The sequence below is a fragment of the Fulmarus glacialis genome, unplaced genomic scaffold (assembly GCF_000690835.1).
Source record: "Fulmarus glacialis isolate BGI_N327 unplaced genomic scaffold, ASM69083v1 scaffold76, whole genome shotgun sequence".
Taxonomy (NCBI): Eukaryota; Metazoa; Chordata; class Aves; order Procellariiformes; family Procellariidae; genus Fulmarus; species Fulmarus glacialis.
In genome coordinates this window covers 4753-28996 of record NW_009219876.1, presented here as the reverse complement: position 1 = coordinate 28996, position 24244 = coordinate 4753, and the positions used below count along the sequence as shown (strand labels likewise).

General features: G+C 42.7%; 1 protein-coding gene across 3 annotated transcripts in view; it reads left to right on the top strand.

Annotated features, from left to right (window-relative positions):
- The window catches only part of PAK3 (p21 protein (Cdc42/Rac)-activated kinase 3), a 38130-nt gene extending 19257 nt beyond the window's left edge, over nucleotides 1–18873 (top strand). For all 3 annotated transcript variants that reach the window (XM_009580531.1, XM_009580529.1, XM_009580530.1), the window contains 8 exons: nucleotides 2749–2812; nucleotides 6599–6647; nucleotides 9382–9494; nucleotides 10374–10491; nucleotides 11392–11491; nucleotides 11928–12124; nucleotides 16975–17112; nucleotides 18613–18873. In XM_009580531.1, the coding sequence (XP_009578826.1) occupies nucleotides 2749–2812; nucleotides 6599–6647; nucleotides 9382–9494; nucleotides 10374–10491; nucleotides 11392–11491; nucleotides 11928–12124; nucleotides 16975–17112; nucleotides 18613–18702 (869 nt within the window). In that variant the 3' untranslated portion in view covers nucleotides 18703–18873. The remainder of the gene's footprint in view (nucleotides 1–2748; nucleotides 2813–6598; nucleotides 6648–9381; nucleotides 9495–10373; nucleotides 10492–11391; nucleotides 11492–11927; nucleotides 12125–16974; nucleotides 17113–18612) is intronic.
- Nucleotides 18874–24244: the final 5371 nt, after the last annotated feature.

The window sequence follows — 24244 nt, the reverse complement described above, 5'->3', positions numbered from 1 at the left end:
TTTTAGGAAGATGGCCCCTGCCCTTTTTTGTCTTAAATTGCTTTTTAAATTCTTTTCTGCTTGAAATAACTTGTGGTTTTTTAGAGCCACTTTCATTACAAGTTTTACTAGGGAGTAAAGCCTGTAATACTGAGATAAGATCAAACAAAATTCTGTCTGTAATGAAATCATGAATATGTTCCACTGTAATTATAAAACAGAAGTGGCCCAATTCTGCTTTCTTATCCACTTAATTTAGGACTTGATAAGGTAAAGTGCTTAAAGACATCAAAATAGCTGATACGCTTATCTTTTGTCCAGAGTAGGGAGTGCTTCTCTGAACTGGAGCCGTGTACTGGTCAGTTTGTTGATTTCAGTGCTGTTATATTTGATGTGCATTGGCTTAAGCACAGGAAACCAGCCAGAAACAACTGACTTTTGAAAGCAGCTACTCAAGTTTTGAAGAAAAACACCAGAAATCTGAACTGCAAAATCTGGCAAATTTGGAAAATTCTTTTTCAAAATACTTGTTCTGCAGTCTTTTTCTTTATTCTTTTCTAACGTGAACTTCCATGAACTTCTGATATCTGTTCTGGTACCAGTTCCACCAGTTCCATCTGATACACAGTTCCATTAACTAGCTGAAAATAGCACCTAGCCAGACACCGGTAACACAGTGTTTTTCCTGTTGTCCAGCCCAGCACAGGGTTGCAGCAGGGTTTGGTTTAGTACTGCAGCGTCTCGTGGGGATCCCTGTCTGGGGGATGGTTAAGCTCAGCAGTGTGAGCGGGAGGGTATGCTTTCTCATCTCACATCCCTTCTTCCAGTCAGTTAAAAGGGAGTCCCAGAGTCCTCTGGTCATATTCTTTTTGACTGAAGAGTTACTTTGTAGTGGAGACCCACTACAGAGGAGCAGAATAAAAGCTTCGTCTCAGTGAGATGAAACTACAAAAAGTTAACAGGTCCTGAAAGCATTACGTTCTTGGCTTGGACTCCAGACGATCCAGTTACTCTAGCTCTTGCACGCTGGCACAGCAGGGCAGGACCACTTCAGGCTACTTGAGGCATCCTCAGCCAGCAGGCAGGTGCTCGCACTGCCATCAGCAGCGGGCACTGGCTGGCGTTCCTGGAGTGCCGGGTGAGGGGAGCGAGTACCACGGGGCAAAGGAAACCTCTTCTCCTGCAGCTCCCGTTAGCGGTCTTGCCAAGGGCAGCAAAATTGTTTTAGCAGGGAGTGTACCAGATGGTGTTGATGACCCGTCTTCTTGCCGTGCTGGCAGGCAGGATTCCTGGCTGGGCATCCAGTCAGATGCCCATTTGGATGCTAAAGCCCTCTGCTCCAGAGAAGTGGCCTGGACAGGGGAGAGAGGTGTTCGTTACTACTTACAGTGAATGGCGCATCACCTAGTTTTGTTTTGGATGCGAACAAATCAGTATGTGTTTGTATTTGTGATATAGGAATATTGCCAGATCAGTCAAACAAAATATGCTGCGAAACACTGGAAGTCTTTCCTCCTGAACTAAACTATTTCAGTGATGTACGTTCCAAGTTAAGTCTTTAGAAGTCATTTGCATTGAGCCATCACCTTAGGCTTCATTGTATTTCATCTAGGAAACTACCAGACCAGAAAAAACAGTATTGTTTTTTTAATTATTCCTTCAGATTTGTTTGAGTTTATCAGATTTTGGCTCTTTCATTTGACACAAACACAGTATCCTAATTACTGCTTTCTTTCCTTCCCATTCAGACTGCCTACACTTCCGAGTGGGCAAGAAGCCATCAGGCAGTGCATGCTTTAATTTTAGCTTTCGGTGGCACATGAGCTCCACAATGGCTGATGGACCCGGACTGCCCCATGCCCTGTGCCGGACGGGCCGGCCCTGCCATCCCGCTGCTGCAGCGCAGAGCGGCCGGGAGGCGGCAGCACCCCATCTGGCCTGGCTTCTGAACCGCGTCGCCTGTGCTCTTGAAATTATCAGCGTCTCATTTGTGCAGCTGTCTCTGTAACACTAGCGCCTGAGGAATATTGCTGTTCTTGTTATCTGTCACGGCTGTGCTTATTTGTGAAGATCAGCATGTGTGCAGTGTTGAGAGTGCGAGTCAGATGCTGATCTGAGTCAGGTTGAAGACAAGCAGTGTGGTTCTTAAAATGGCACAAGCAAGGTCTTCTTCAGAACTTAGCCTGGTAATAAATTGTGAGGGTTGTAGTTCTTAAAGCCCCATAATTATTGATCATAACGTGAGATGCTGTTCTTTGAAAACAAGGCATTCCTTTGGCAAACTGTTGAAAGGTTGAGAAGATCCCCTCCTGGAAACACTTTGCAATATTCTTCCTGTTCTGAATATGGCACCTGTTCATAAAAATTGATTCCAGAACCCAAGGTGCATTTCATCTTCAGAAATATTAAACCTTCTGTTGAATCACACAGAGTATTTATTCCTAAGAAAATAAAAGCTCTGTTGTTTCAGCTCTCATTAATGTTTATAGACAACAAACGCTTGCATTGTACTTGTTCTTTTCTGATATCTGTCTTCTGTGAATGTTTCTCCATATTCTTAGTTTCCTGTCAAGGTGACTCTCCAAAGGACTGTAGAAAATCGGTCTTTGTGGACGCCATCTGTGCTACGGAGCTGCCTATATTGTCGTTGTTGTTGTTGCCCAGTTGACTACAAACAGCTCACAACCCCAGACAGTGGGGCTGCATGTCTGATCTGCTGGAAGGTGGTATCTCCATTTAAGTGAGAATCTTTAATTTTGTTTCTTTCAGGGAGCATTGTGAGTGTGGGAGATCCGAAGAAGAAATACACTCGATTTGAAAAAATTGGCCAAGGGTAAGTCCAATCACAGTTACTTATATAAAAACATGGGCTGGGTATTTTGCTGGTGTAATAACAAGTTTGGGCAAGCTCCAAACGTGTTCAGACACTGGGTTTAGATTCTCCTGTCTCTCAGTACTGATCAGAATTTATAACTGTGGTCAGAAGGCATCATCAAAGACAACTTGATGCTGGCAATGTCTTGTCTGCAGCAAGGAGCAGGACCTGGACGATCTACTGTCCCTCAGGTGTGTGGCACCTGTTTGCTTATTTTCTTAGGAGAAATCATTTTTGTATGTCTCAAAATAATATGGCCATGCTAAAGTAAGGAGAAGAAACTTCACTACCTAAAAGAGCAACTTACCACCTGAGAGTTGTCAGATAAATAACAGTTCTCAGTAACATTTCTTTCAAATATTTTGCTTAAAAAAATATTCAGTGATCAGGATTATAACCACATAGTTTAGGAGGTGAAACCAGAGATTAAATAATAAGCTCTCTTTTCTAGCAGAGGTAGTAAAATACAAAAATTCGGTAATAAACAAAGTGTCGATGAACAAAGTATGTGATGAAAAAATGCGTCATCTGCCTGATGGCAGACCACTCATGGATCCTGCAGGTTTTAGGAGTTTACTGAAAATAATCAACCAAGCCATCCCCTTTTGAAACCCAACTTTGCTTACTCTAAATAGGATTGATTTGAAATACTTCCTCTGTGAGGAGACAAGAACAAAAGAAATTACATCAAAATTAGGTATCTGACTTGCATTTTAAACGTGGACAGACCCCCTGCTCGGTCAAAGTTTCTTTGACTGTCTTGTAATTCCAGGAGGGCTAGCGCCATTTGTGTAACACTAGGATCACACTGCTGTCAGTGTATGACAGAAGGTGTTTACTGACATCAGGAGATATTTTTCTGCCTTAACTGTTCATGAGGTTTGAACTCAGGGTAGCATGTTGCTCACCTAGAACTGATATATACTGCAGAAAACCAGACACACTCATGCTCTTTCTCTGGCAGGCTTTATCGTAGATACATCTTGTTTGGTAGGGCACTTCTGAGAAGGTGTTTCTGCTCCATTCATTGTATAAAAACCCTCTCTCAGATTCCAGCTTGCTTTCTACGCGAAGCTTTGGTTCTTACCATCATTTGTAAAATGTCAGTGGGCACTTAGAGCTGTGCCAGTCTCTCAAAAGATAAGTGTCAACTGAAGAAGTGAGAGAATAAACATGCGTGTGAAGCAGATTATTGCTGTCACCGTGAGAATATGACCATCACCCTCACAATCTTTTATTTTGACAGTCCTAGGAGTGAGCTTGTACAAAGGTGCCTCAACAACTGGTGGAAAGACAAGTGGCTAATATCTGGCCTAAAAGGGTATCTAAATTGATTTCCTCCAGCTTTTAGTACAGCCTGAAGATTGCATGCCCTTCTTACAGAGGAGTGAGTGTGCTGCCGTAACCAGCTCATGACTGTAATGCCGCAGGTCAATTTGCAGTGATGGGGAAAGATCCTAAAGAAAAAAATCATCACAAAGGTAATCAAACAGGATGATCAGAAGGAACCGGACTGCTGCTTGGCTGGGGTTAGTGTCTGTCTGCAGCAGGGCTGGGCTAAGATGCACTGCCTCGGATGGTGCTGATGTGCTTAGTTGATGCAGGTGCCAGTTCCTGAGCTGCCCGCCTTTTCAGTGGGTTGAGGACGGTTATGCCAAAGGCACTAGTGGTGTTGGAAGTGAGTAGGTTTTTAGTAGCTGCCAATGAGAGCACTGCAAGGCAGCAAGATACATGGCTGCTCAGAGAACTGCAGGTAGAGAGCAACTTCTTACATAAGGAAAAGCAACTTGACCGCACATAGCACTTCATGGCTTCATACAGCTGGTAAGTTAATAAACAGTGTGATGGTTTTACAGCCACTTTGCAGTCAACGGTAGTCAGCAGGCCTGTGCTGAAGAACAGGTCAGCTTCAGTGCTGAGTCTCTGGTTTGTCATCTGTCTGCAGCTGAGGACTGGAAATGCTGCTGACACCAGAGGAAACTTAGTTAACTAGTGCTTGGTAAAGAGGCTGTGTTTGCTCAAGCAGCGTTAGCTCTTGCTAGAAAGACAAATTAGTATGGAGCCATGAGCAGCCTGGGTTCAGGTTGGGTTTTTTAACTTGTACTGCACTGCATCACAGTGACAGATCTAATTGTGGGCCCTGGCACTTGCCTAACTGTGTTAAAACCAAGATATTACAGAAGCGTTTAAAAGTTAGATAGAGATCAGAAATTATAGTTGCTTAGAAGTAGAAGTTCGTAATGCAGAATCGCGGAGCCCTTGCAGTTAATTCACAGCTTTACTTAAATTACTCACCTTTATCTGAACTCCTCGCAGATGGCCTGGAGCATACCAAAAGCATCCTAATTTAAATAGCTGTTTTTAAATAAACCCTGACAGGACTTTGCTCAGGAGGTACAGCACAGTATTAGCAAGTCTGAATAAATTGTGTTGGCTTTTTATGAAAACAAATTGGATTAATCTCAACAATTAGTCATAGGAAAATGCATTTGCATTTATATTAAAAGAATACGTAGCGTGCCCAATGAGAACATTGTTCTCCACACAGACATACAGTCTCTGGTGCCTGTTGAATTAAAATGCTTCAGAAATATTTCAGCCTGCAGGTAAACAAACAAGCCAGGGGATCATGTAAAAATGAGCAAACTGATTTTGGCATTTTCAGTCAGTGGGACACTTGCTGGGTGCGTGTTCCCACTTCTCAGGATTCCCGCCATGGCTCTCTCTTGCCTCACTGCCCATGCAGACATGGGCTTCTTAAATGATGGCAGTGTAAACCTGTGGTTTAGCTCAGAAGGAAACCCCATTAGGGTTTACAAGCCCACAGTTGCTTTTAAAGCCAAAGGGATTTCCTCTGATCGTGGCCTTTCCGGCCTTTCACATCATTACAGGGGAAGAACCTCTTTTAACGAGAGGCAGATGGCAAACAAAACCCCACACTGTCTAGTCTGCAGGTGAGCACGCCATTTATTTCTGGTGGCTCTACAACACAACCTGTGTCTGCCACAGAAGCAAAACATAGACACCATGAAGAGTCCTTCATGTGTCTGAAAAACCTAAAGAAAGCTGCTGCTGATGGCTCGTGGCACACAAAAAAGCTGTCTAAGGATCCTCTGGTTTGAATAGTTCTCCATTTGTGTGTGAAACAATATACGCCTTAACCTGCTCTAGCTGTGACCTCGCAGGATGGCTGGAGAATAGTTTCCTTGCATGCTGGAGAAAGCTCTGTCTAGATCCTTTCCTCAAATGGCTGTCACATGTATTCAGGGTTCTCAGAATAACTGCATGGTGTTGCCTGAATTTTGCAGGTGGATTCAAATAAGAGGTCTGAGAAAGCACAACTAGACTGTATGTTACATCCCCTGGAAAAAAAAAAAACACACACACTCTAAAAATAAAGGGGGGGGAACCAACAAAGCAATACTGGAGAAAATGGAAAAAGAATTAAATATATTTCCAGTTTTTGTAGATACCTTCCCCTTAAGTTTTGAACTAAAATGATTTAGTATGTACGTTTGAGACTTGCACCAGCCCTTTTTCTTCATGTTACATATAAGTTTTATCTTGGATCCCCTGCATGGCAGAGGGCTAGTGGGCTGCTGCGCTGTGCGCTGCTGGCTGAAGGAGTGGGTAAACAGAGGTGTTCTATAAACACTACAGGCAGCAGAGATCTCCTCTCTGGGCTTGCTTTCACTCATAGGGACTAAACCGCTTCTCATTTCTTTGCTGCTGTTTTGTTTCTAGGGCATCAGGAACTGTTTATACAGCGATCGACATCGCCACAGGACAAGAGGTAAGGATCAATGGTCCCATCAGATTTTGCAGGTATTCAGTGCTTTCCCCTCTGGTATAAACTGTGGATGGGGCTTTCGGGTCACCACTAGGTCTTTACTGCAAAGGCTGTTCCTCTGAAGCACAGACTAATGTCAGCCTGCAAAATACATCTTCTGCTAAGGCTGTTCCTCCTAAGCATGGACTAGTGTCAGCTGGCAAAATACATCATCTGCTGCTGTCTTCAGCTTTTCAGTGAAATCTCTTTAAGGGCAATGTGATTCTGTGCCTCAGTAACTGAACACTTACTGTGGCCATCCACTGTCCAGCAACCGTTACACTGAGGTGTTGATTAATGCCTGAAAAGGTGCCTGCGAACTCCTGAGGGGAGGTCCTGGTCCCCGTGGAATCAGTAAGAGCCTTGGTGCTCTCTGTGCTTGGGCTGATGCTTCACCCATAGCTTTTAAGGCCAGTTGTAAGAGAATTATTTTTTACTTACTCTGTCTTCAGAACAGGTCGGTGGTCTCCACAGTATTGTTGGTCCCAGCCTGGTACCATTTTACATCATCCCTGAATGGGTATTTTAATGGACAGAAATCTGTAAAGAAATCCCAGCAAGCTTTTGGGCCTGATAAAAATGATATCATTTTTATTGCCAGTGTAAATGTATTGGTTTAGAAATTGTTATATCTCTGTTCCTCAGTGTGCATGAAGTTGTGCTATTATGGAGAATGTTGGTCTATATATACAATTTAACTCTGTACATTTAGAGCATAAAATCTGCCTGTGGACCTGGCCATAGATCGGTTAGCAATACAAATTGTAAAATCTAAAGATCCGTCATCATGAGAGGCCTCGGGAGAGCCCTAGGGGCAGTCACGGATTGCCCTATTGCTGTGAGGAATAAATAGCTTCATTACGTCGCTTAATTTAGGATAAACTTTGTCCTTATTAACTACCAGAAAGAATGCAAGGAGGGAAGCGGTATCCTTCAGAGAAGGACACGCTAGCTCCGTCTTAATTACTAAATCTGTTAATGCATCAACTAGCTGATGGAGGCTGCCGTCATTCAGTCCCAATTTATCTTAATCACAAGTTCAGACAGTAATACTATTTAGCATTTTTTCCATCATGCGTTTCATCTTCAAAGTATAATGCAAGACCTAATGAAGGAGAGATCGTGTTTAGGATGCAATTTTGTGTTTTAGTCATACTGAAGCTGGTTGACACACACAAATGAGACAGATGTATATCAAGAGCAAAGATCTCTCCTGAACAACACAGTCGTGTTTAGGTCCGATGTCAGTGACAGCCTGTGAGCTGGTCGCAGGGAATTGGGGGCCAGGGGGGTGAGAAGCAAATCTCGAAGGAAAGCAGCGTTAACTCTGACAGTCCCTGTAGTGGCCGATTTAAGGTGGCATCTTAACATTCATTTCCTTTTCCAGGCAAGAGTTTTTGAATATATACAAACTCTGCCTGAAAATCTGGCTAGAAAACCAGGAGTGAGAGCGGAGGGGTGCTCTCTTTCATGCCGTGGCAAGAGCAGGACTAGATGGAGGGGGAGGCTGGCCAGATTGCGTATGGAGGGAACAAGAGGCAGACTTTAAATAGCCACAGGGCCACATCTCCCCACAAGGTGCGTGTCGGGTGGGAGGGCTCTTCTGGGAAGATGTATTTGTAGGAGTCCTTGGCTGGAGCTGAGCTGGATGGCAGGGAGGGAAGTAGGGCTGAGCCCAGAGGGAGGGGGCTGGTGGAAGCAGGCTCAGCAAGGAGGCCAGGACAAAAAGCTCAAGTGGAGACCGTGGCTGCCTGGGAGAAGATGGGACTGGGCGGAGGAGCCAGGATGAGGCAGAGGCAGGATGGCTACAGTGGTTCAGAGCAAAAGTGATCATATTAGTAATAAACAGACGAGGTGGTGTCTTAGAGAATCCTGTTGCTCCTTGGGGCTACAGCTTAAGATTTCTGATTTATCATTTCTGGCTGTCAGTAAATACTGGTAGTTTGTCATCCACCTGCAGTGCTGCACTTTATAACTGCTCTTAGATAGAGGTCTACAAGGGATCTAAAAGCCCTAAGCCCTGCTTATAACTCTGGGTGTATCCATAAAATACCATAGAATGGATTTTTTTTTTTAAACCCAGAAAATAATTGCCAATCTAAACTGTGTTAAAGAATGTTGTTTGGAGTTGCAAAATCAAAATTCAAGAAGTTAGGAAGCGCTAGGATTGTATTTTTTTTGTGTAACCTTAATGATCTTTTTAGTACAGCATTTTATATGTAATGTACGCATGTTTTCTTTCAGTTATGCAGTTAAGTCAAGAATAACAGCAGTTGCTGAAATAATGATCAAAAATCATATAATTGCTAAAGTACTACCAGCTGTTTTTATATATTTTCACAGTAACAAAATCACTTCCTGCTTGCAACACGTGCATGAATAATAATAGTGGTGATAAACTAAGGCCATTTGAGAAGAATGTATGTCCAGAGAGTGTTGTTAGAGATTTGTGGTTGGTAGTTTAAAGACCATTTTGCAGATTTTACAAGGCAAAATGTATATGGCCATGTGTCCTGTAACTAGCACCCGACCTAGCAGAGAAATAAGGTGTTGTAATGTAAGTTACTGAGCTCTTATGTCTAATAACAAGACAGTTTGGCACAGCTCTGCTACGTCATTCCAAAAACTACTCACTCCATGTTCATTTTGATCTCATGCAACAGACTACTCAAGTTAATGGTTTTCAATGTCATTTTAGGTGGCTATAAAGCAAATGAATCTCCAACAACAGCCCAAAAAGGAACTAATTATTAATGAAATCCTGGTCATGAGGGAAAATAAGAACCCCAATATTGTTAATTATTTAGACAGGTAAGTAGTTCTGGTGTTATCACGTGAATGTTCATTTACATACGGCAAGCAAAGATTAAAAAAAACCTTTGGTCACTGGCAGAAAATTGACCTCTATTATTTATCTACTCATATACAATGCATGGGAGGAGATTGCATTTTGTCTGCATTAATCTTTACTGGCATATATAGTTTGAAGACTGTTTTCAAAAACCTGGATCAGCCATCTCTTACTAAAGCAGCCTGTAAGTTTACTACCTCCATGTTGGTTTTTTTTGTTGTGGTGGTTTTTTTTTTTTTTAAGTTGATCATATTTTCTGTGTCTTATGATAAGTGCTGATAAATCATCATAGAAATTATTTCCCTTGGGCTGTTCCCACTATTTTCCATTGCTGTGGATGCCAGGAAGACTAGGTTCTTGTTTCCAGAAACACGTAAGTTGCCAGTTTTTAAATTGTTTTTCCTGTTTCTGAATGTATTTTATGTAAGGTTTTCCAAACAGTTGACCAATTTCTGTCCTCAGTGGTACACACCCTCCTACCATGGACAATTATGAAAGTTGTGTTGCCTTGTTCCTGGAGTTAATCATGGAATTTATGTGTTAAGATGATGAACCAGATGATGTGATATGTCCTGGTTCAAGATTTATCTTTGCCGTTACTAAACTGCATTTTTCACTTGCTTGCTATCCAAGACATCTAATTTTTCACTTATGTGCCTTTCTCATTTAGACTGCACAGATTCTGTGTGCACAGTACTGTATAGCCTAGAAGGAATGTCTATTTGTTTTATTCTCTCTTCATTTAAAAATGACCTGGAAACAAAAATCAACTGTAGTTTTTTTCATAATGTAATTTAGCTATGCACGTTCATCTCGACGCCATTGTTTTCTTCTTTCAGCTACCTAGTCGGTGATGAACTCTGGGTGGTTATGGAATACTTGGCTGGAGGCTCTTTAACCGATGTTGTTACAGAGACATGTATGGATGAAGGACAGATAGCAGCTGTCTGTAGGGAGGTAAGGGATCCCGCATGTGCTTCCGATTACTTGGACAGGATGGTACTTCTAAACAGGTGGTAAGAACATGAGTGATTTCATGTCCAGAGCTTTGTCTGTGTTGCTTTTATAATACGGAGAAGAAAGAGCATCTTAAGTGAACTGCCTGCCAGTATCACTGCGCTTACTATACTCCGTTATTACACTCTTATATACTGTTATTGTACTATCTCTCTCTCTCTCTTCTTTTTTTTTTTTTTTTTTTTTTTTGTTTTTTTTTTTTTTTTTTTTTTAGGTTTTACTATTCTCAACTTTGCCTCTTTAAACATTTGCCTGGAGCATGTCTGTACTGCATTCCTTGCCTGTAAAAGCAAACATGCTGGTGGCAGAATTTTAAAATAACAGCAAAGAAAAATAGAGACTCATTTATCACAGTTCTCAGCTTAAAAGGATAGCATTCCACCCAAAAATGGTGTTTGCTTCTGAAAAATGACTAACATGCTGTTTCCAAATCTGCTGTAGAGCCTAACAATAAAATCTTTGTCATGCAGCCTCCCACCCGAAAGTGATCCACTTCATACCGAAGGAACGGACTTTCTCTTTTTTGGCAAACAATAGTTTGATAGTTTGTCATATGGATGGAGATAGCACATTCATTGCAGCAGCAGTCATTCTGTCTGTACTTTCAGGGGATAGTCTGTAAAAATAATTGACATTTCTCTTTCAAAAGCTAATATGCCTTCATTTGGAAAGTTATTACTCTAATAGTGTTGAAGCAGCAAGCTATTCCTCTTAACAGCAAAATATTCTGCCATTACTCACAATTCATCTAGAAATTAAATCTTTTAGAGCCATCTCCTTTCTTGTGTGATGAAATCAGGTCATTAATTTTTACCCTCACATTTCTTTTTTATCTGTCAGTGCCTGCAAGCACTGGATTTCCTTCATTCAAACCAAGTGATTCACAGAGACATCAAAAGCGACAATATTCTTCTCGGAATGGACGGATCTGTCAAATTGAGTAGGTATTCTTCGTCAGGTGCAGCGTTCCCAGGATGTGGTGTGGGGCTGCTTTTGACTGACTGGCTGCCAGTTACCCAAAAGTGATGCCTGTGGTAGTGCACTGACCACTGCTGCAAGCTAAGAGCACAATTCTAACATGCAGAGAGGTATAGAAAGGAAAAAGGTGTAAAGAGCGGCTTTAGTTTGTGTACATCCCTTCCAGAGGGAGGGAGTTACAATCTAACGCTTCAAGTGAATAACAGCCACTGCATGAAACTTGAGCGGGGGTTTTAAGTGGCCGATTCAATATTTCCTTTGCTACAGCACTGAGTAAACAGAGCACGGCCGCTTTTCCAGATAGATTCAACAACGCATTCTCAGGCATATAGTGTGGATTTCTTTTGCTGGGTTTTATAATTCAAGCTGACTTTAACAATACTTGTTTTTCTCCTCAGCTGATTTTGGCTTCTGTGCTCAGATCACCCCTGAGCAGAGTAAACGGAGCACAATGGTCGGGACTCCTTACTGGATGGCACCAGAAGTGGTGACAAGAAAAGCATACGGCCCCAAAGTGGACATCTGGTCACTTGGGATCATGGCAATAGAAATGGTGGAAGGAGAACCTCCTTACCTTAATGAAAATCCTCTCAGGGTAAGGTGCAAATAAAATCAGATACCACTGTCTTTCTAATCTGTCCCATGTTTTGTCTCCCATGAGACAAAATCCCAGTCACACCAGCTTGAACTAGTTCCACCAAGGCCTGCTTCTAAAAATGTCATTGGAGCATACCAGCATATACTGTAGCTTTGGTTACGTCAGCGGGAGAACCTCAAAAGAGAAGTGACGTGTAGCCAGTTCAGAAATGCGCCATTTTTGCCTTCAATGACGCTTGAAAGTTCTCATGCAGTTTTTTAACTCTTTGAGCTGTATCTCTGAATGACAAGAATTTTTCAGCAGCAAGTTTCTCCAATTTGGGAATTTTTATGAAAAGCATTTCAACGGTATCTGCAGGCAGAGAAGTCTTTTCAAACTCAGATCAGTGCCAGTTGCTTACCTGAGCATTTCGGGAATTGTCACTGGTTATAGCAATGCCATAATTATTTGTTACCAAATACATTTCTAAAAGTATGTTTTAGCACAGATACTTGTAGTAGGTTAATGTATTTTTAATGTTTTGAAGTTTTCAGTTTTATCCTAATACCTTAAAATGAAATGGCCAGTTCTTATACCAAATGAGCCTGTGATAGTGGAGGAATGTATACCAAGATAAATAGCTGAAACAAAGTTAAATGCTGCACAGTTAATTCCTGATAGGATGCAGGAATTTATGAGGAAATTAATTTTGACGTATATATATGTATACATACATAATTTCTTGTTAAGGCTAGAATTAAAATAGAGCGTGACTTTTTAGCTTTTCTCATAGCAGTAAGGCTGCGCTCTCTCTGGTCTATGGCACCCAGACTGTGTACTGCAGACTGAAAAAAGAAACAACAGAATGGTCAGGAAATAGCCCCAGCCATGCTACTTAAGAAAGGAATACAACAACTATACAAATTTCAGTCTTCCACTCTTTTCAAAAAAAGGTTCCTGAGTTTTCTTGGAAGACTTCTTTTGGTTTGGTAGGTGCCCTGGGGTTTTTTGTTCCAGTGCACACACGTGGAGCGGTGTGCGCTGTGCCACCTCGTGAGGGGGGATAAGAAAGAAACAGGTTTGGATTCAGACTGATGCTGCATAAGCAGAGTGCACCATAGCTGGCAGGGTGGCAGTAGGCCTGTGTCACTGCAGCCCAGTTTTACCAGCAGAGACTTTTGCACATCACCAGTTTTGCTTCAGTTTCCTGCAAAGAGAGGACCTCATATTCCACTTGCTTCCATGGAAGACCCTTGCAAAATATGCATTTGCCTTGTAAGGGCAGCAAAAACACATGAAGGGAATTAGCATTACTGGTCTGGATGCTGAGAATTCCCTGCTTCCTTAACCTCAAATGTTGATTAGGGCTCCTCGAGAAGCCTTAGGTCAACTGTTAGAAAGATCACTGGATTTCTTACCTCTGACCAAATTCACATTCAACTATTCCTGCCCTTACCCAGATTATTTGAGATGCAATTTTTCTCCATACATACCTCATCTCCTGCTGGAGTTAAGATCAACTTGAACATTTACAGCTTCAAGGCATCTTCAGGTGTCTGAGTAAAATTGCAGTAGATTAAAATCGGGCATCTGAAGTTGGTACCATCTGTATTGGCTTCCTGGACTCTTCTGCAGAGATTGTTGCCCCTGAGCTAGGAACAGTGAACAGCTTGTGATGGACCGCCTGAAGTTCCCCAGTTATCAGCTCGTTTTATTAAGGTAAATCAACCCCAACAGGGACAGGATCCATCTGGTGTTGTATGTGGAATTGGAGACTTCAGTGAGAGGTCTCAGCTGCATCCAAACAGGAGAGCTTATAAGCAAGACCTGTTTTAACAGCAAAGGTTTTTAGCTGACGGCACACAGTAGTTGTTGGGTTTAGTAGTCACATTTAGACGCATTCAGGGAATTCTGCAAAGCCTGGAAACAAAAGGATGCTCTTTCATTTTTGTGAATGATTGTTTTAATAATGGAAGGCACGCAGGAGCTTCAGTTACTGATGCTAATTTAAATACATAAATAAATTAAAAGGGCATTAAAGGATCATTAATCATAGAGTTAACAGCAGTCTTAATGTAGACGCATTTGTTGTTTTCCACATGTAAAGCAAACGCATCCCATGTTGCTCAGGTTCTTTCCAGCCTATGCAGAACTCACAGGAATGAACCATTTTCCAGCCATGAGTGTCCTGGATATTTCTGTGATGGTATTTGTTTTCTCTCACTGTGATTTCTTTCCATCAGACATATGCCTAGGGCCTGAGGGACAAACATTTGTGCAATAAATATCCTTTGAAATGCAGGTTGGACCTCCCCAGTTTCAATTTAAAAAAAAAAAAAAAAAAAAAAGCAAAACCAAACCCTAAGCATTTCTGTTTGTTTTTTCTTTTATTAACCACAGCGCATCAATTTTCCTCAAAACTGTAGCATATTTTCCAAATGCTGTGGATCTTCTACAGTTTCAGGCTTCTAAATCATCTGTATATTGTTCTGTCATGTATCTGGGTGGCCTGGATAACTTTAGGGTATCGTTTTCACAGACTGCAGCTATAATTGTATGCCAAATCCTTTCTTGTTTCTTGGTATGTTAAACAAATTAATGAGCTTATTGGCCCTTTGCAGCTACTGCAAACGCTCATTTCCTTTGTACTGTACTTGTTTTTCTTTGCCAGCTGTATCATAGGGGACCAAAAGGTACATGGTAAGAAGGTACTTCAGCTTCCCATAGACTTTTTTCTGTTGTCGTAGAAATATTTAAAAGGCTAGATGACTAAAGTACCTAGCTAAAGATGACTCTTCCTCATGATTCATGTTCTGTGAAGAAACGAGCAGCTGAAAGAGCTCCATTTGTCCTGGCACTCCTGTTTCACAGTCAGGTGAATGTAGCTGGAATAAAATTTCCAAGGCTGATGTCGGTGCTGTAGTCCTTTACAGCAGGAGAAGCAACATCCCTCAGGTAGCACAATTTAAACATAGTGAGGACAGGCACTCCAGCTCACCACTGTGTCCAGTGGCCGAGGTCAGCTGCAGATGGACAGGATAAGACTGATTTTGTGACATTTATGTTGTGGGAAATGTAAGGAAACTTCCTTTTATTGTTTTTACTCTGGGATAGTTCATTTGCCTTTTTAGGCTTGGAAATTTTCCTCTGTATTTAAGAGGATAATAACAAAGTCGATTTGGTCATGGTCTATTTAAATGCCAGTAGCGCAGAGCTGTTACTATCATGGCAGACATTTTTATGGAAGACTCCTAGGTCTATTTCTATTATTATTACTGTATATTTTAGACATATTCTGCAAGTTTATGTTTGAATAGTTCAAAATGTTTGTCTTACATTTCTAAATAACATCTTACAAAAGCAGAAGGAACTCATCTCTCTAGCTTCTCAGCGTGTTAGACCTTGATTACAAGTGAACCACATTGGATAATGCTCACCCTGTGTTTTGCAAAATTATGTTATAATTCCTTGGCCTGAGGAATATCAGGAAGACTTGCTAAGCTGCATGAACACTGTCAGCTGCATGGAAGTGAGCGTCCTTGGCTTTGCTTAAGAAACTTAAGCTTAGCTTAGGCTAGATGCTATTGAGGAGGAGAAAGGCTGGAATTTTCAAGTGTTTGGATAGGCCTGTGCATTTGAATGACTGTGCATTCAGATGAGCAGCTGGATGTTTATGCACATCGTGGAAGGGAATTCACAGAGAACTCAACCCTTAACACAGACGGATACTCCCAATTCTCAGGTAACACTTTGCTTTGGGTTTTAAGTTGTTCCAGCTCTTCTGTCTGTGAAGATGACCCTGAAAACATGAAACAAGTGTAATAGATTTAATGTTATCTTTCAAAAAAAACCCCCCCAAAACCAAAAAACCAAAAACTTTTCTAAAACAGTGGTTTTGAGAGATGAACTATCCCCCAATTCTTCTCACTGGGAAGCTTGCCTGAAACATGAAGATTATAGTTTAAAGGCAACATAGTCTATTCTGCTTCTTGTCCGTTTTTGCTGAAATACTTAGTGAACATATTTCTTTCATAGTCCAAGCCACTTTCTCCATGTCACCAAGCCTGAGCTTTTAATAATCCAACTGTCAAAACCTCCCATTTCTTCCCTGGCAATTTCTGGGATGGGGACATCATTAATGTGTTTACTCGAGTATCAAAATGAGCACAGGGTTACTATAGGGATGGAATTACTCATTTTTCTGATTAGACCATTAGAAGTTTTTCTTTTACCACGTAAGTGAAGCTGACCTGGAATTTGGAGACTGCTGAAAGACATAGTTGCAGGTGGCTCCTGTCTGCCCAATTACGCATTTTCTTCATAATATATTTGTGCATGCAACTTACGTGTCTGTATTGAAAATGAGGTTCCAAATGTTTCTGTTTCTTTATCCAAGGAATAAGCTGATGGATTTACTTTTTTTCATCTGGTTACCATTTTTATCAAGAACAGAGCAAAAAATTTGACTACCTTTGTTTTATGGAAGCTGTACTTTAGGGACCAGTGAGCACTGCAGAGATACATTTTATGTAATAATCCTTTGAAATAACGTAGATAGACCAAATTCACTCTTTAAAATAGCCTGTAAAGCTAGTGTCAATACTTGGAGAAGCAAAATGTGCTTTTGCTGATGTAGTTCATACTAACTAGGTCAGCCAATGAAATCAGCTGTCAAGGCAAGATCATTTTGATGTTGAAATAGCTGTGGCTTCATCAGGGGTTTTTTTTGTTGGTATAGAAAAATAATCTCTAACCCTCTGCCAGGGAAGAAGCTGCCACTGGAGATTGGACCTTAAAAAATGGGGTCTATATGAGCAGTTATGGATATGAAAGAAACAGGTGGAGTCTCATGTCTCCTTTTTGTCTAGGCGCTGTATCTGATAGCTACGAACGGGACACCAGAGCTGCAGAACCCCGAGCGACTGTCCGCTGTGTTTCGTGACTTTCTGAACTGCTGCCTGGAGATGGACGTGGACAGGCGAGGGTCTGCCAAGGAACTTCTGCAGGTAAAAAGGAAGTGGCTGCAAGTGAAACAGCTGTACTATGTAATGGTTTTCTCATCAGCTAAACTCGAAGGCATCAGATGGAACCCCCTCATATTAGTCTCCGGTCTTGGTGCTTTTCAAATGCAAATGAAAAATAAGTAGAATCATAGAATGGTTTGGATTGGAAGGGGCCATCTAGTCCAACCTCCTGCTGTGGGCAGGGACGTCTTCAACTAGATCAGGTTGCTCAGAGCCCCGTCCAACCTGACCTTGAATGTTTCCAGGGATGGGGCATCTACCACCTCTCTGGGCAACCTGTGCCAGGGTTTTACTACCCTCATCGTAAAAAATTGCCTCCTTAGATCTAGCCTGAATCTACCCTCTTAGTTCAAAACCATTCCCCCTTGTCCTGTCGCAACAGGGGCCCTACTAAAAAGTCTGTCCCCATCTTTCTTATAAGCCCCCTTTAAGTACTGAAAGGCGACAATAAGGTCTCCCCGGAGCCTTCTCTTCTCCAGGCTGAACAACCCCAACTCTCTCAGCCTTTCCTGGTAGGAGAGGCGTTCCATCCCTCTGATCATTTTTGTGGCCCTATTTTGTATTTTGGTAGTATGTTCACTTCTACATGGTGGCAAAATAACTGAAGTGGAATGGTACCAGGTACAGAGATGTGACCAGGGAGGAACCCAATGAAATCAGTCACAGCCAAGCAGTCAGAGATTTGGCTGTGGGAAGGAAGGGGCTGTGGGGTGCTCACTGTGAGCATCAGAGGGGCCCCGGCTTGTCCATCCTGCCCCACTCTTAGAGGCTTCTGCCACCAAAACAGGGACAGCTGAGTGAGACTTGTCACAGCTCCATTTGCTGCCTGGCACAGTCGAGTAGATCGGAACTGCTACAGGTTTACTGCCAGGTTTTGTGGCAGATAGGGAGTTGCAGCACGTGCCACTTGGCTGTCCCTGCTGTGAAGGTGCCAGCCAGCACAGGCGGGGCAGGGGATGGGATGGTAGACGCTGCTTTCGCTGCAACCCAGAGCTGAGTCCATCAGCACTCTGTCCCTTGTCTCCCTGCTCTGGTCTTGGTGCTGAAAACCTGTATCTCAGAACAACACATGGGCCTAAATACTACTGGGATAAACGTTTCCTAGAGGTATTGGAGTTCCCTGAGGAATGGCTTATGCCCCTCATCTTTTTTGACAACTGAAATAGCCCATGTCTTTAGAAAACAGGAACCTAAGTAAGTATTTTGAGTTTCCTGAAAGTTACAAGGCCCTGGGACAGCAAGCAGCATTCCCAGAGTGCTGGCAGGGCAAAAGTCCCAGCAAGGTGAAGACCTCTTGATAAATGGATTAATTATGGGCCATGTTTGCCTGTGATAGCAAGGTACTGGACATAAAGATGCAGGTGCAGATGGTCCCCTCAGTCCTATTTCTGCGTATTCCTGGTAACCAGAGGAATACTGCCTGAGCCTGTGAGTAACTGAGTTTGGATAGTAATGGTTCATTTCCTTTTTATCTTTGGGCAGCATCCATTTTTAAAATTAGCCAAGCCTCTCTCCAGCCTGACTCCTCTGATCATTGCAGCAAAGGAAGCGATTAAGAACAGCAGCCGCTAGCACTTCAGGCCGGCTTTCTCCCATGCCAGCTCAGAGCAGGACTGAGAACAAAAACTCTATAAAACCTCAACTCTTGTGCTGCAGGACAGATGGATGGATGAACAAACCAACGGTCACAGTCATGGTGGTAGGAGGGAGAACAACCCAGTCCCTCAAGGAGTAAAAAATTACCATTTGTCTTCTTCCTGCTTTCTGGCTCCTTAATTTATTTTTAAGATGAAACAGGGCGTAAGACAGAGAGGTGACGACCGAAAATGCTTTGCTGCCTCAGCCATTTCCAAGGTAAAGCAAATTCAATTGGAAGATTCCCTTCCTTCTCACCCTGTGAATAAGCTGTACATTCACTTTTAAATTGTCAGTTGTTTCTTAAAGACGGAAAGTCCCTTTTATGGGGTTTTGGGTTTTTTTGGGTATGGTTTGGAATTGGAGAAGGGTCTCCTTCACTCATAAACTCCAGACTGCACTGCCTTTTGAATACAGCCCACTCACTGGTATTTGCCCAGTCATGGTACTTCTAGATGAGAAAGAAAGTGAAATTGCATTTCCAACCAAAAAGGAATCAAGAGTGGGGCAGACAAAACATCCTGTTGAGATACAGGTTTTCAACTGTGAATATATAGTGTTTCGGTTCTTGACGATTTGTATAACTAACTGTAATCTGTTTGCCTGGATGAGAGTCTTACTAAAATGAAAAAGCAGAAAGATCAGTCAGTGTGCTCAGAAAGGGCTCGTCTGATGCAAAGCTGTAAGAGAAATGTGAGATGAGAGCAGGCCCAGCCTTGCCTGGTGCTGAGCCCCAGCAGACCCCTTGCAGAGCACAGAGCAGCCTCAGCATCCACAGACCCAGGCTGGAAGAAGGCACTTGTAGCAGCAAGAGGCAGCAGACCGGCACTGGGTGCTCGCTCTTCCTGGCACCGAACTAATCATCCCGTATCAGAGCCAAACTGGCAGCAGGCTGCTCCCGAGGTGAATCGTAGCCATGCTGTGACATGCGCAGACTGGTGGGATTAGCCATCTTGAGTCTGTGCAGGAGTAGAGAAGGGCAAAAGAGAGCTGAGTGGTGGTGTCACTTCTGAGGATGCCTATTCTCCTGGTCGTCTAGTAGCTCCTGGGAAAGGTTAGTAGCGTCTGTGCCTCCCTCGGCAGAGGGGCAGGGAGCCGGGCTGCTCCGCAGGCTCGTGCGCAGGTGAGTGTCCTTTAGGCACGCGAGTTCTGCCGTGGAAACTGAGGCCGACGCAAGTGAGTGACAATTTCCACAGTTTAGATGTGCGTGAGCCAGTGCAGCAGACAGCTCTGGAAGAAAGCACATTAAAACCTGAAGTTCTGCACTGAGCGAGAGCAAACGTGTGAAATGCAGAGTGGATTGCAGAAATATTTAGAGGCATCAAGCCAGCCTGCTTTCTGCTGTCCTGCGTGCAGCAAGCACTGCTGAATGCAGCTCCGAGTTGCTGGGAGAGAGGGAATCCTGGGTGTGACTGAGGATTGTGCTTGACTAGTCAACTGATTTGTAAGGGAGCAGAATAGTTTAAGTATGCAATTTGTGTTTTATTTATTCATTTCTGAAAGAAAGATGCAATGTGGCTTCACTCAGAAAAAGCATTTGCGTTGAGTATTTGTTGCTGTACTTCAGTAGTACAACTAATCAAAGACCTTCAAAACAGCAATTGAAGCAGCACCCACTCAGTGAGCAAAAAAAAAAAAAAAAAGAGTACAACAGCTTTCTACTGTAGATCTTCATGGTTAGGCCTGGTCCTGCAAAGGCCTAAGTAGCCTTTAAGGTACTAACCACCTTCATGTTTTGCCAGTAGGAATGAAGGATGTTTGAATTAGGCCGTTAGCTTGTTTGTCTTTGGCTTCTTATTTAGTTACAGTCTTTGTGTTGCAACTGTCATTAATACTGCCAACTAACCTACCCTCGCTCGCTCTGTCCGTCCCAGTGTCGTTGGCTGAGGCAACAGGCGGAGGCAATGCTCATGGAGTTACCACAGCTAAGTGTGAGTTAACCTTTCCTGATTTCCTGGGGAGCACAACAGGTCTGATTTTTCAGATGCCCAAATAACAAAAGATCTGTTTCTTTTGTGAGGTCCTGTTTTTCTCTGTCAGCTCAAGCTATCAGCAGGAGAGACTTTCTTGAGAAAGAAATAATTCGGGCTTGAGATGGGCTGCCCTCAATTTGTAAAGCATTCATCTGAATGAAACATGTTTGTATTCCATGTAAGAAGTGAAGAAACAAGTGACAGTTTCTGTTTCCAGTATAGCTTTTATTTTTTCCTACCCACAAAGGAACAGACAGCCGTCCTTTAAAAGGAAAGCACTTTTTTATGGCATGTTTGCTGGACATACAATATAAATACTTAGTTGACAGACTACGCTATTTGATTGGGTTTTTTCCTGTTTATCTGTTTATTTTTTTTTTACCTATAAGTATTTCAGCATATCTACTTCAAAAAAAAACACCACCACAACTTCCCAGAAGATAACAGATATGAAAAATAGGAAAATGAAATGGTAGCATCGTTGTTTGTGTTTTGGGTTTTTTTTCTTTTTTTTTTTTAAATCAGTGTATGCCCCAGCATACAGACTATTGTTGGCACTGGCTTTTTAAAGACAACTGCTGTAATAAGAGGCCTTACTTTTTATTTTATTAAATGCTATATTTATTTTTCTTTGCATCAGCAAATCGAGAGATTTTTCTTCTAAAAAAAATTCCTGGGAGGCAGATAGGATCCAACAGAAATAATCTCTGCCAGTGGCTGTTTTCAACATGGACTGTAATTGCCCAGCTGAGGCTGTTTGACATGCAGGGAAAGGCACCTCTAGCGTCCCTGTGGCTCTGGGCTTGAGACAGTCTCTGCCACTAAATTCTCAGTCAGCAGATACTGAAAGATGGCAGCTCCATTTATATCCTCCCAACTCTGATAGGAAACACGGAAGCAGCATATTAATGTATTTAAAAAAAAAAAAAAAAACAAAACCAAAAACAAACCCCAAACCCCCCCCCAGTCCTGAGAAGGGCAAATCTTGTACATTATTTGCAGGCTCACATAGTATGTTAGGATTGACAATACTGTTGACTTTGCAGAAAGGGAAGACATGAATGCTATAAAATCTCTGGAACCATCTCGGGTTTTCTGACTGCTATCCTCAGATTAAGCAATTAGTTATATATATTTTTGGAAGTATTAGAAATAGGCTGTTTCTGTTGCAAAATGCACAGGTAAATAGGTTTCAAACACTTTCATTCCAAGGTTTTAAAAGATTGGTTAATTGTCCTCATTTTTAAATTCGTTAAATGGTAAAAAACCCTATCCAGAGCTTGACTATGATCCCCATCCCTGCAATGAAGATGTGTGAAAATGACCTGGTAGCTCACTGTGGTTTTAATGTGTTTTGGGACAGAAGCATGACAGCAGTAAAGTCAGGGAAGTTTGAGAAGCACAGAAAAGTTTATTTATTTAAGAAAAAAGAAAAAAAAGGAAAAAAAATAACCATACCTATGTAAAATTCCATACAGCTCCTGCATGCACTCCTGGGAGCCTGCACGGGGGTAGATCTTACAGTGCTCTCAGGGTTTGATCACAAACTCGGGCCGGGGTTGCATTCTCACTTCTTGTGTCCAGCGCTTTTGTAAATATGTGTGTGTTTATTCTCCATCTTTGGCTACTGGTTGGCTGACTCGCACTACGCACAAAGGAACTCAAGGGGTTTTTTTAGCTGTTTGTGCGGAGTTTCTTTGAGGCCAGTGGCTGCACCTCAGCAGGTCTCTCGGTCAGTCTCCCCCCATGTCCTGCCACCGAAAATGAAGCACATTCCAATCACCACAAGAAGGGAAGTATGTACCTGTATCCTGTCTCGTAGGAAATGTCACCATACCCTATTGTCTGTATGGCAGTTATTTCCAGTATATAGTCATTGGTGTGGCTACTGAATATTCCTCACACTGAGCATGTAAACACACGTATTTCTTGGTCCAGTCGTGAGCAAAGAGCCAGAGAGAGCTCTCTAACACCTACCATTAAAGACAGGAGCCAGTGTTTCTTTGCGTGACATCCAGGGCATGCACACTAATGCCAGCTTTGCCTTGCTAAACGTTACCAAGTTAGTGGTCCACACACCTTCCCAGTGGACTGTTGTTGATTCCTGTGCAGCCATGCAGCAACTTAATGATGGGTGATGGGGCAAGATGATGAAGACCCATAAATACATAAATACAAGTGTTCAACTCCGCCCCCCGCCCCTCCCCGAGCAGGTAAATATCTTTAATTTTAGCCCCCAGTTTTCAGGAAGCAGGCAAAGGACAACCTTTGTGTTTCAACAGAAACCATCCAAGGATTGTTTGAGTGTGATTTGCAATTCAGGGATCTCTAAAACTTCTCTTTGCTTGTGTCTGTCCTTGAGCTGACAGGGTAGTTTCTTTTTCTGGCTGAAGCTTGCAGAATCTTGCTTATACATCCTCTCTTTGATGCAGTTTAGAGCTGATTGCCGTAATCCTAGGCGTGAATCGTGTATAAACCATCACTGGCCAGAGCCTACCAACGGTTGCGTGCACCTTTGGTGACAAGAGCCATCTCAAAAGAAAAATGGTGTTATAGGAAAGAGAAGGAGGGATGCTTACATGCTCTTCGTGGGTGCCCTTTGGACTGCCATGTGGGTATGAGCCTGTAAATTTTGTTTTCGCTGTTTAGCAATTCTCCTAAGCAAGCACTTGCATTCTGCTAGAATCTGACCCTGACTGAGGAAACTGGGGGCAATATCATTAGTTAAAGTTGATAACATGGAAAATTGCTAATTGTTTTAATAATGTGTGAGCACAGTGGCTTTGCACTGGACAGTTTCCCAGCAGACCACACATTGGCTTTGGCATCTGTGTGTCAGGTTGAACGGCACCATGTTCGCAGCTGCTTGAGGATCACGCTCGGTTCCTGCGAAGCTTGCTAGCAACATTTGCCTTGCCCAGCTTATGTACAAAGCCAAAAGGACTGTGGGTGGGCACAATGGCCCGAGTTGGCAGTCGTGAATGCAAGTCACAAGAGCCATTGGGCACGTGCGCACACACCTTTGAATCACAACTCTCTGATGTTACGGGTTTACACATGCCGGCCACCGTAACAGGGTCTGACACTAGGATCCTGCTGATTAATGTAAGGTCCAACTGAAAGTTTCCAATTCCTCTGTTATTAGTTCTCAGGTGACAGCTCGAGCTGGGTGCTTCTGGAGAGGGGCCCCTACCCCAATTCATGCCTCTCAATCATACTCATACCACCTATCACCCGATCCCCAAGTCCAATCACTTAATTCTGGTCAGTGGTCTCTTGATTTCTTACTGGTTTTCACTGTCGCTGGGCTGGCCGCCTTCTGAAGTTACTTCGTTCTCTTGGAATTGTCTCCTTGGTCCTTATATTCTTCATTCTGCGTATCTGGTGGAAAAGGACCTGGGGGTGTTGGTCAACAGCTGGCTGAACATGAGCCGGCAGTGTGCCCAGGTGGCCAAGAAGGCCAATGGCATCCTGGCCTGTATCAGAAATAGTGTGGCCAGCAGGAG